At 41.0% G+C, this 12,481-nt stretch overlaps 1 protein-coding gene across 1 annotated transcript in view; it reads left to right on the forward strand.

Annotated features, from left to right (window-relative positions):
* The window catches only part of CTPS2 (CTP synthase 2), a 28,256-nt gene that overhangs the window by 7,284 nt on the left and 8,491 nt on the right, over positions 1–12,481 (forward strand). The window contains exons 6-8 of the mRNA XM_009702410.1: positions 3,411–3,491; positions 8,209–8,360; positions 8,586–8,718. Coding sequence (XP_009700712.1) covers positions 3,411–3,491; positions 8,209–8,360; positions 8,586–8,718 — 366 coding nt within the window. The remainder of the gene's footprint in view (positions 1–3,410; positions 3,492–8,208; positions 8,361–8,585; positions 8,719–12,481) is intronic.

Consider the following 12,481-nt stretch of genomic DNA (forward strand, 5'->3'; position numbering starts at 1 on the left):
GCCCCTGCAATGAGCAGGGACATCTTCAACTCGATCAGAGCCCCGTCCAACCTGACCTTGAATGTTTCCAGGGATGGGGCATCTACCACCTCTGTGGGCAGCCTGTGCCAGTGTTGCACCACCCTCATTATGAAAAATTTCCTCCTTATATGTAGTTTGAATCTCCCCTCCTCCAGTTTAAAGCCATTACCCCTTGTCCTGTTACAACAGACGCTGCTAAAAAGTCTGTCCACATCTTTTTTATAAGCCCCCTTTTAGGTAGTGGAAGGCTGCTCTAAGGTCTCCCTGGAGCCTTCTCTTCTCCAGGATGAACAACCCCAGCTCTCTCAGCCTGTCTCTATAGGAGAGGTGCTCCAGCCCTTGGATCATCTTCGTGTCCTCTGGACTCACTCCGACTGGTCCATGTCCTTCTTGTGCTGAGGAACCAAGAGCTGAAGGCAGTACTGCCGGGGGGGGGTCTCACCAGAGCAGAATAGAGGGGCGGAATCCCTTTCCTCGACCTACTGGTCACCCTGCTTTAGATGCATCACAGGGTACGGTTGGCTTTCTGGGCTTTGAGTGCACATGACTGGGTCATGTTGAGCTTCTCGTCAACCAACACGTCCAAGTCCTTCTCTACAGGGTTGCTCTCAATCCCTTCTTGCACCACATACTGTAGTGAACCTAAAGCCAGCAACTTCCACCTCATGCCAGTTGGCAAATGATGAAAAATGCTCAACTCCTTCCATTCTTTCCCCCTGGTGCTCTAGTAATGAGTATGTGCTTATTCCCTGGATGCAGTGTTTGCCACCCTGGCACATTTCCTTGGAGGTAGAGAAGAGACATAAGTAGCTTGCGGCTCCCTGTATCAACCTGTCTGCCATTGATGTTAATCTACTTGGCCAAGTGTTGATAACGTTGAAGCCAGGGCAGCAAAACTTCAAATGCCAGTACAACCCCAGTTCAAACTTATGCTCGGATCTTCCTGAGCTGCAGCTGGTGCAGGTGAAGACACATTCGTTTCTAGGTCTGTTTCAGGAACAGAAAAGGACAATTTTGCTTTTCCGAGTGAGGCTACTTGTTAAGTGAAAGAATGTTTTCCTTACTTGATTCTGGAAGCTGTTGAGCACTTTCCGTTCCCACAAAGTCCACTGGGAGGAAAAAGCTTCCTAGCCCTTCCCAGGTATGAAAGAGAGGTGACAATAGTCACTGCTTCTGTATAATATTTATATCCTCAAAAAGGAAAAATGATTCTTAAAAGGATAGTCACAGAACTAAATTTTGTGTTCCACTTCTTTCTGATTTTTTTTTTTTTAACTCTTGCATTTTGTTTATCAAAAAGCCTGTTTATAACTACAAAACCAATGGCTTTATAAATAGGCTATGTGAAGGATGTGTTAGGTAGCTTCAAATTGTTGTGACCTAGTAACTGTAATCAGCTTGTGGAGGGAAGGACTTTTATTAATGCAATGCTTCTCTATATTCCAAGCTTCAGGGCTTAAACTTCAAAATCCCTCTTCAGGTGCTAATTGCATATGGAAAGTTGCATGTGATTTTTGAAGGCCTTTAAGATAATTGCCGGTGTCGCCCCCAATTAATTTTTAAAAGCCTGTTAAGTGTCTGTGTGTGTACTAAAAGGAAACCAGACTAATGTAAGTGCTTTCTCAAATCTTGAGTTCTTGCCTGGGGCAGTTCAGAGACTGTCAGAAGTGCAGTGGTGGGGTTTTTTGTTTGTTTGTTTTTTGTTTTTTTTAACTGCCACTGTTGACCACTAAAGCACAGAGAGATTACACTCTGAGCACAGCCTCTTGATGCTGTTACAAAGTTGCTTGAGTACTGCTTCAAGAAAATCTTAAAATGGTTGCTCAGTTGGGCAGGGGCCCAAGGCCACATGGGGAAGCTCCTAGAACAGCAGTCAGGAGGACTTCCTTCGTAAGCTGTGCTGCCAGGCTGCCTGATCTAAACTTGGCTAGGCCTGTTCTTAATACCTGCTGCCTCACTGTCTGGTCCTAGGCTTCCCTGCGGTGGCATGCTGGGCCTGTCTCAGCTGTGTAGGTAGAGGAGCCTTTCTGTTCTCCATCGGGTGTTCTAAGTGCTTAATGAATATGCCATATCTGCAGATTTAATGGACTCTGTTACAGCATTCTGAAAACTGATTATACGCTTGTCAGTGCTGCCCTATTCAATTGAATTGTTCCTCATCCTCCTTGTATTGTGTTTCTTTGAGATGCGTCTCTGCCACTGTTACTGTATTTTCATGCTGATTCTGATGTTTTTGATTTCTGTGACTGCATTAACTTTAAAGTTGTCTCAGCAAGATGGAATGACAGATTTAATCATGTGCTCATACTATCAAGGCTTCTGCATTCTGTCTTCAAACAGTACCCAATTTTTAAGTTGTGCTTAATTGAATAGAATGTACAAATTGTTTCATAATTCTCTTTTGATTATTAGAATGTGCACTAATTTTCCCTTATACTTGGCATTGTTTTTCTGTTTCTAGAATTTCTTGCAAGGGTAGGGGAAGTTAATTACGACTTCATCATTATCAGCATAGCTAAGCTGCGTTCTAGCCAGGTGATCAAAGAACAGCTACAAGTTTCTGAACAAAAAAAGGGCTGAATGCATTAAGTAGTTGCATTTGCTAGAAAGATGAGGAAAATAATGAATTAATCTTTTAACAGGATCATCCTACTTTCTGTTATACTTTCAGGATTCAAAATGGCTTAAGGTAGTAGACTGAGTAATCAGCAGGCACACTGATAGAGCATTTTGAGCTAGTTGCCTGAAGTTACATAATGCAAGAAACCCCCTTCCAACAAACACCAAAACACATGCTAATTTTCTTTATTGGTAAAAATTATGAATACTTCCTAAAATTCCTGAGTTTTGCATGTGTCATTAAAATAATAGCGGAATAATTACACCAGGAAAAAACCCACAAAATTATGAAATAGTTTTCTCATCTTCAGCCTCCTTTTTATCATGATGTCCAAATTAAGAATTACTAAAAGGTGCTGAAACACTAGAAAACATGGACGTAAGCTAAGTATTATTGCTCTAAATTTACCTGATAAGATCACAGTATTTCATTTGATTCATCATATTATTCATACTTACAGAGCTGCTAGGAGTATTAGAACAGTAGCTCCAAGAAAGGAGAACATGAGGAAGCAATATTACAGAGAATGACAAAGAAAGATTAGTAAAAGTGGGTCAGTATGGGCAGGTGACTGATTTACTTCTGCCTCGCTAGCAGATATTTGTGAGCTATGATATATTGTAGAACGCCAAAAGAGAGAAAGAGGAAAAAAAGGCACATTTGCTTGTGCTGTGCTTCCAAAGGAGATCAATTTCTGCATGAACAGTATTGAGGATCTTTTGTTGGTTTGCCGAGTAACTACTTAAGATTTTTCTTTCTGTTATGGCAGATTGTCTGCAGAAGTGCAAAACCTATAGAAATGGCAGTGAAGGAAAAGATTTCCATGTTTTGCCATGTGGAGCCTGAGCAGGTCAGTACTTTAATTTTTTATTAGTCGTTATTTAAGCATGTGGGAAAGCATGCAAATATTTGTGTCCATTTCTGTTTTCAACTTCAGACTGTTTCATTAATATGTACTTGTTTTTACAATTTTTATCTTGCTGTCACATATGCTATAACTTTAAAATTATTGGGAGTTTATATATTCAATTTTATGTCAAACAGTCATTAAAAATTTAAATTCATGTTATGGAAAAAGTTAGAAGGAATAGATTTTGAGTGCATGGTTGATTGCTCTACATAGTGGCAAAAACTGTGGACTTTCAAGCTGTGGTTGGTTATTGTCCATAAATCATCTCAGGTAGTTATAATAATGGATGAACAAAGTGTGGTTAAAGCTAGGGATTTTTCTTATGTCTGTAGATTATCGCAGCCACATGAACACTCTTACTGTGATAATATATAAGAAGTTATTCATGCCCTTTAACACACTTGGAACATCTGCTGTGTAGTTATATAGCCTTTTATAATTCATGTGTGATTTTGGCCTTAATAGTTTGTGATTAGTTGCTATTCAAATATTAATTTTTATGAATCAAATGCTCTTTAAGATTTTTGCAAGTGAGAGCATTTTACTCTCAGTGTAATGGATAATGTTAAAGGGATAATAGATGCCAACAGTTATGCTGTATTTCAAATATCTGTCAGTGTTGACCTCTCTCTCTGCAGGTGTGTAAGAAAAAGCTTTTTATAGTAAGATTCCAGATGAGGACATAGAGGGTAGTGTGGCCATTACTCCCCCCTCCCACTTCCTTCCATCCTACTATCTGTAAAAGACAGCACCCTTGAGCTAGCTTCTGGAAAATCCTGCAGAAATGCCTTTGTGGTTCCTCTCCAGCCAGAGAGAGAGAACTGAAAGTTCAATCAGACAAAAATGGTGTATGCTTTTCTGGCAGTATCAGGCTGCGTGTAAGCACGTACATACTCAGATTCCAACTGCAGTGATTACCCCAGTCTAACCAGAGCAAAAGTCCCACGTGTAACTGAACTTCCCTAAGAGCTGCCTGGCAGGGAGGGAGCTGTATTCATGGCGCTGTTTTTTTTTCCAAAGTTCTGCCTTTTAGGGTAGAAGTTCAGTAGTTGTACCAGTCACAGCTTTCATGAGAAGCTGAATATCCTCAGCAGAGTGCTGCATTCTTCTTGTGCTGCACTGGCTGGCTCAAAGATCTATCCACAGCACTGCATTGTGTAATACAGGTGTGTCCCTGGCAGTTAGACCCAGTGGCCTGAACTGGGATGTTGCTAGGTGCCATACTGTGTTACAGCCTTTTTTTTTTTTTTCTTTTTTTTTTTCCCCCCCTCCTTTCTGTGACTATTCATCAGAATTCTGCAAAGCCATTCTTAAGTCCCCTGTGTGTCTTAAAATTAATGAACCACTTCTGGATTTTGGAAGATAGCGACCACATGTCTATATATTCCCTAGAATGATTCTGGACTTCTTGTGAACTGAAGGATTAGATGCATCATCGGTCTTCTTCCTGGAGCTATGTGCAATGCCAGTAGAGAAGAAGCTACAGTTTATTTTGTGTCTAGAACAGTAGTTTACAGTCTCAAGGGGATGAATCTTTTCAGTCCACCTTTCCCATGTATTTGCTGTCGTAGGATCACAGAATAGTTGAGGTTAGAAGGGAGGTCATCTCGTCCAACCCCCCTGCTCCAGCAGGGCCACCTAAAGCAAGACCATTATTCAGGCAGCTTTTGAGTATCTCCAAGGATGAAGACTCCACAACCTCCCTGGGCAACCTGTGCCAGGGCTCGGTTACCCTCACAGTGAAAAAGTGTTTCCTGATGGTCAGAGGGAGCCTCATGTGTTCTAGTTTGTGCCCATTGCCTGTCCTGCCACTGGGCACCACTGAAGAGAGCCTGGCACCATCTTCTTTGCACCCTTCTCAGGTATTTCTGTACATTGATGAGATTTTCCACCCCCAACCTCAAGCCTTCTCTTTTCCAGGCTGAACAGTCCCAGCTTGCTCAGCCGTTCCTCATAGGAGAGATGTTCCAGTCCCTTAATTACCTTCATGGCCCTTTGTGGGCCATGGACTCTTTCCAGTACTTCAGGTGTGGCCTCACCAGTGCTGGGTAGAAGGGAGGGATCACCTCTCTTGACCTGCTGGCAATACTCCTCCTAATGCAGTCCAGGATACTGTTGGTTTGCTCATTTTCAGCTTGGTGTCCGCCAGGACACCCAGGTCCTTTTCTGCCAAGCTGCTTTCCAGCTGGGTGGCTCCTGGCCTGTACTGTGCCTGGGGTTGTTCCTCCCCAGGTGCAGAACTTTGCACTTCTCCTTGTTGAACTTCCTGAGGGTCCTGTTGGCCCATTTCTCCTGCCTGTTGGCAGGATGGCAGCACAACCCTCTGGCCTATCAGCCACTCCTGCCACTTTGGTGTCATCTGAAAGTATCATCTGGTGTCGTCTATTGCTGAAGGTGTGCCCTGCCCCCTCATCCAGATGATTAATGAAGATGTTAAACAGTACTGCACCCAGTACTGACCCCTGAGGTACTCCGCTAGTTACTGGTGTTCACCTACACTTTGTGCTGCTGATTCTGTGATCATCACCCTCTGGGCCCGGCCATTCCACCCATTTTCCTCACTGTCGGCTCATCCTGCCCATATGTGAACAGGTTGTTGTCACTGTTTAAGGCTAGACTGGCTCTTAAAATGGGCAGCAGATGCTCTCTATTAAGCCCTTCCTCTCCCCTAGGAGGGGAAGGGATGGGGAAAAGAGAGAGACACTTACGGGTTGGAAATTAAAACTACTTTAATAAAACAATAATAATGGAAAGGAGTATAATGATATTAATACTGATACTACTAGTAAGAGAAGGAGAAATATACAAAACCAATATTGAACTTCCTGATGATGGTCAGGGAATTGCAGGCTGCGGTGGCTCATGCTGTTGCTGTGGCAGGGCAGACACTCGGATGTCCTGGACCGGACTCCACAGCCAACAGGGACCAGATTCAAGAATGCATGGATCAGGATTGGAGGCAGGAGAGCGAGCAGGGTCCCACAGGGATGCCGGCCATGAAAGAAGAGAGCCTGACTCCTGTGATCCCTTAGCTTTATACTGCGTATGACTTGGATGGGATGGAATACCTCACTAGTCAGTTTTTGGTCACCTGTCTCATCTGCACTTTTCCATAGGTGCAACCCTACAGAAAAAAGTCGTATAACAACTTTTCACTTGTTTAGCTTAAGACAGACAGCAATGCCTTAGTTTTCATAGGGATAAGTATAAACATGGGCCTTTCTGCGTACCAATTCCACCCTTACTTCAGCAACAACATTCAGTGTTATCAAGTCTGAAAGCAGGCACTCTCTGAAAAACATGTAACTGCACTTTCAGAAAATACAGTTACTTAGAAGAAACTTAATGGAAATGAAGATTCCTGAAGGGAGAAGTAGTCCTGTTTTAACCAAACCAGGACAATTGTCTGTGAGAATCTTACAGGAGACAGTGTTAAAACCCTTCCTGAAGTCCAGGTAGACAATATCCACTGCTCTCCTCTCATCTGCCAGACCAGTCACTTCATCACAGAGGTTTATCAAGTTGGTCAAGTATGACATCCCCTTGGTGAATCCATGCTGATTACTGCTGGGGATTTTCTTGTCTTTTGTGTGCCTGGAAATGATTTCCAGGACTGTCATAATTAGTCCATGAAGACCACATGCTATTTTGTCCACAGTCTTCCTCTAAGTGGATTTTTTTTTCCCTCCACATTTGCTTTTATCAAGCGAGTCGTCCCTCCTTGCTTCAGTGTGCGTACCACCAAAACAAAAGCAGTGTCTTCAGCTTGTTTCAGGATTATAACAGTCTCCATAGTCAGTGCGGCTCTAATCTAGAGCAGCTAGCGATTCTTCCTTAATGTTACATCCTTAGGATGGTAGGGTGGTAGCTGCTAAGTTTGGAAGAACAGTTGGATAAGCCTTATTCCTACTGTAGGAGGGCTGTGGTTCTTTTTGCTGTTGAACAGGCATGTGGGACAGCATGCAAGTGTACATACTTGCATGATAAACAGAAGCAACTCAAGGATAACTAAGCAAGTATCCTTTACTTCTCATGTGTATCAGGGAAGAGAGTACTTGTGCTCAGGATTCTGAACTCTCTGGTCTTGTGTAAGCCAAGTGCAATGAACTTAACTGCCAGCAGCTTGGATGCAGTTTATAAATGTGTTCTTAACTAAATGGTCCTTGAATGGACTATACTCATTGATTAATTACATAACCTAATCCACTAACAAAATTCTTTTAGGAGACTTTATCGCAACCTAGTTGGATCTGTTTTGTTAGGTTCCATTTATGTTCTTTCTTTTCCAGTTAATATTATTGAAGTTTGTGAAAGAGGGAGAAAGAAGTGTTAGCAAGCATGACTGCTTGTGGTGCCAGATGTTTGTATTAAAACTGATGCGTTGATAGGCTTGACAAGCTATTTTTGTATGATGGTGTGATGAAGAAGTGAAACACATTTTTACCTTTTGGGTAACTTTTTCCTTGTAGATTTAACGGAACCTTAACTATTATCTGTGCTGCCCTACTCATTCAAAAGAAAAGTATTAAAAAATTAGAATGTATGTAGAATATAAAATGCATGTAGTACGCAAAAACCAGAATATATGTTTCCTATGAAAAGCTTTTAGGTAAATCTTTTATGTTATGCTTTTTTTTTTTTTTTTTTTTTTTGTTAGGTGATATTTATCCATGATGTTCCTTCCACTTACCGAGTACCAATCCTGTTGGAGGAGCAAGGCATCATCAAGTATTTTAAACAGAGGTTAAATTTACCTATTGATGACCAGCCAAGTGATCTTCTAATGAAATGGAAGAAAATGGCTGACAGGTATTCTAACTCCTGCTGCTTTTTCTAGACATGTTTTAATTCAAGTTACGTTTTTAGGTGCTGTGAAGTCACCAAACTGGACGAGGATCAGCATGCTGCTGATCAACACCTGTGAATGGTCTAGGTTTAAAAATGTTGTCAGTTTTGAGATTTTCAGAAGATGTTTTGTGAAATTAAAGAAGAAGCAAAAATGGTGTAATAACTGAAAAACTTGTTTTTTGTCAGATACGAAAGGTTGCTGAAGGTGTGTTCCATAGCTCTCGTTGGCAAGTACACAAAACTAAGCGATTGCTATGCATCTGTTTTCAAAGCTCTGGAACACTCTGCACTGGCAATTAATCACAAACTGGATTTAATGGTGAGCATATTTCTGGATTTTGCTTTCAGGAATACTTTGAATGTACTCTACTAGTTCCCACCATGTGAGGTAGTTTTAATTCACATGAAATGAATTGTGCAGATAAATACAGACTGACCAAGCATCTCATTTTTTAAAGAAGTGTTTACAGATTTAGTTATTTTATTTGGAACTAAACTTATCTGAAAGGAACGCTACAATTACCCAAAACTAGATCTGATGAAAAAACAGACTTTGCCTACAAATTTATATTTACTATCAAAGGTATGTTTCACTTGTTCTCATGAGACTGCTTATCATGTTAATGAGATTAGCTTAAAGACAGGAGAAAATAGGTAAATTGCAAAGCAGTTTAGTTTCCTTTTAAAATCTGGTGGCAGAAGCTGTTGCTCTTCATTTCAGTTAATATTTTGAGAGCCGTCCATTTTATCTTCAGCAAGATACCAGAATTGAACCATAAACTTAGTTTCTCTGAGACAGTAGTTCCTTGAATAAAGGACTATTTAGGGATCTAATTTATCTCATTTTAATGAGAATAGAAAGTTGAACTACACAGGGAAGAACTGTTAGCAGCTTTCTCAGTGGTGGAACTGTCAGTTTCCATTGCTGAGTTTTGTTGCTAGAGCTGGCAAGTCTGGGACAGAGAAGCAGTGTGGAAGTGTGTATTATTACCACTTAATGGGTACAGAGGACATTTTAGCAACTTGCGGTAGCCAAGTAATAATAAATGGTTGCGAAGTATCAGCAGCGACATGCTGCTTTAGAGTGATTCATTAAATAAGATAAATTGATCAAAGTGGGCAGTTGTGGGCTGTCCTGCAGTCAGTCGGTTTTGGTCTCTGCCTGTCTCTGGTCAAAGCAAGTTTGTGTGTTTATGCACTTCGGTAACTGCTGAAAATTGCTGAGCGCTGTGACCTTTGTTGATAATTCCCTTTTTGGTGAGATATAAAAAATGAAAGATACTAGAGTGAAAGTTTCAGTGTATCAAAAGCTATGTATGGGTTGCTCAGATAATGCTTGTGCGAGGCTGTTTCTGCTCACCTGTAGAAAGTTTCTTGCTGAAACTAACTGCTTTTTGATGAGGAAGGTCATTAATATGCAGGATGACTTAACAAGTTGCTAAAGGCAGCAGGCCAAAGATGTAGCCACCATTCCCTTGTCTCAGTCTGTCTAGCCCAGAAAGAAGCAATGGGAGCACATAGAACAACCCTATGTATTTCTTTAGTGAGGCACAGAGTACTGGATACATGGGAGTCCTGTTTACAGTGGTATTTCCAATATCTTTTGGGAGAAGATGATGAGTTCCTTAAACCATGAACACTGTGTACTAAAGAAAGAGTTTCTCATATCAGAAACCTGGTGACATACTTCTGTGTGCTTGAGAATGCAGGTCACCAGGAATGTATCATCTCAGGTGTTTTCTTTTCAGTGATTTGGTGGAGAAGGTGACTGTACCAAGATAACAAATTATGTTTTGTACCCTCCCATCACTGCTTGGTTCTGATGGACTGTTAATCAGATATTGAAGTAGTTGCAGCAGCTTATGATGATGTAGAATGTACTTTTCACTGTGGCTTGTGCTGTTGCGGACTCTGAAATCACCCTGTTGTTTCCTCACAGTACCATTCTGCCGCTTGTCACACGCATCAGTTAGCTGGAAATCCTTCATCTTTTGTTTCTCATTGTTGATATCATCACAGAACCTTTCTGAGTCAGGGAGGCATGCAGAGATGCACAAACAAAAGCAAATCTGAACTATTTTTTCTGTAGGACTTTTTTAGTGAGAGAAGTGGGTTGATTTATTCTCTGGGGAGGGGGAAGAGGCCCTTCCTATCAAGAGAAAAGGCAAAAAACCCAGAAACTGCTTATCTTAGTGTCCTTCTACTCATGTCCTCTGTAAGGTATGCCGAATGTTGAATAGTATAGAGACAGAGAACTGGTTGCTACCTATCATGTAAAACAGCTAGGGAACCACTGAAGAGAACAAAATAAGTTAATGTTTAATAGAAGAAATATTTTCTACATACTAAGGAACTTATGCGTAGTGTTCACTGCTAAAAAGTATTTCTGAAATTATAAGGACTAAGCGGAACTTGAGTAAACTTTGTGTGTTTATGTGACTAAGAAGCCAATTGGTATGTATCATGGAAAAAAAAAATTATTAATTAAAAAAAAAACCAAAATGAAAAAACGCACCAGAAACTCAGCTTAGGGAAGAAATAGCTTATGTTTTAGGTAGGGCTTAAGCTGTTTCCTTTCCCTTGAAGGGAAAGGGGACGAGGTATCATGGAGGAAAAAAATAAATATATTTGTAGGAAATAGATAAACTTTCCTCCACGATAAGTTTTCTTCCACAATATACATACATATGTGTAGTTGGGAAGTACTCAAACCAGTTGGATATCCACAAGTCCATGAGACCAGACAGAACGCATCCCAGAGTTCTGAGGGAGCTCGCTGGTGTCATTGTGAGGCCACTCTCCCATCACCTTTGAAGGGACATGGCAATTGTGCTTAGCTTTGTGTGCAGCTAGTCTTAAGTTTGGGGCTTTTGCATTAGAAGCCTGTGAATCGATGATTGCTGGAACTCCAGTGCCATGCTGAAATGTTAACAGACAAGGGCTAATCTGCTTTTTGGTGTTTTTGTGCAAAGGCTCTCCATATAATCCTGTGTTCTGAAGGAACTGCTTAATATTGTACATGGCATCCGGATCATAACCTACCATCCGCGTGTCTGAATGATGAAATGTTGATGCTGCTTGAAGTGATGAATATGCTGGCTCAATATGTTTGGCAAGGAAACCACAATTAACTTCAATTCTAATTTAGTTTCTCTTTTGAACCTCCCAGCATGACCAAGTGTCCTTTAAGTTGATCCTATAGTATCCTACTAGTATAGAATAACAACATTCATAAGTAGTGATATTTGTGTTGTGTTTTTGATGCCTTCTGGAGTGTGGTAAAAGTAGAAAATGTTTGCTAGACGGCAGTCCTATCTGGAAAACTTTCAGCAATCTTCTTGATGGGTTCATTTCTCTGCATACAAATGATTCTGTCATTTCAGATGATCTCATTTTTATGGGGGATGGACTCTACAGCAGGATGATATTAATTATATTATTCTGAGAAAAAGACTGACAAAACCAAGAATCAAACTCTGATCTTTTGTGTCCCCTGTGCAGTACATAACCACCTACCTCACTCATTTGGTCTAGTGGTACTTCAGGAGCCATGCCTATTAATAGGAATAGAGATTCTAATGCAGTATTTCTAGGACATAGATAATAAGTCTGCCTCCCTCTCTACAGTTGATACTTTCATGGTAGTCCACAGGAATACACAAGCTAGACAGTGCAGGTTTATCCAGTCTTACGATAAGATTAGATAAACTGTGGCACCCAAAAGCTAGGAAGGGGAACACCCTGGCCACATCTCATTTGGATGTCATGATTGACAGCAAGATACCTGATTTCCACAGGAAGAAAAGCTGCGTACACAGTTATGAAGCATTCTAGCAAGTCTGCTTAGCTGGAGAATAGCAAAATGAGGACTGGAGGCAGGCAGAACTCTGGAGCTATGTGCAAAGAAAGGGGCATGGATTGCTGCAAGTAGAGCAAATGTTGGGTCTTCAGTGGTGGTGTTACAGGTTTATTGTGAAATTCACTTGAAACTCTAATAGTTTGTCTTAATGCTATTAAAAAGTTGGCTGTATAGTGTATGCTGCTTATTCTGTGAAAGAAAAGACTATTTTATTGCATATTTT

This window comes from Cariama cristata, unplaced genomic scaffold, assembly GCF_000690535.1.
Source record: "Cariama cristata isolate BGI_N322 unplaced genomic scaffold, ASM69053v1 scaffold10086, whole genome shotgun sequence".
Lineage (NCBI taxonomy): Eukaryota > Metazoa > Chordata > Aves > Cariamiformes > Cariamidae > Cariama > Cariama cristata.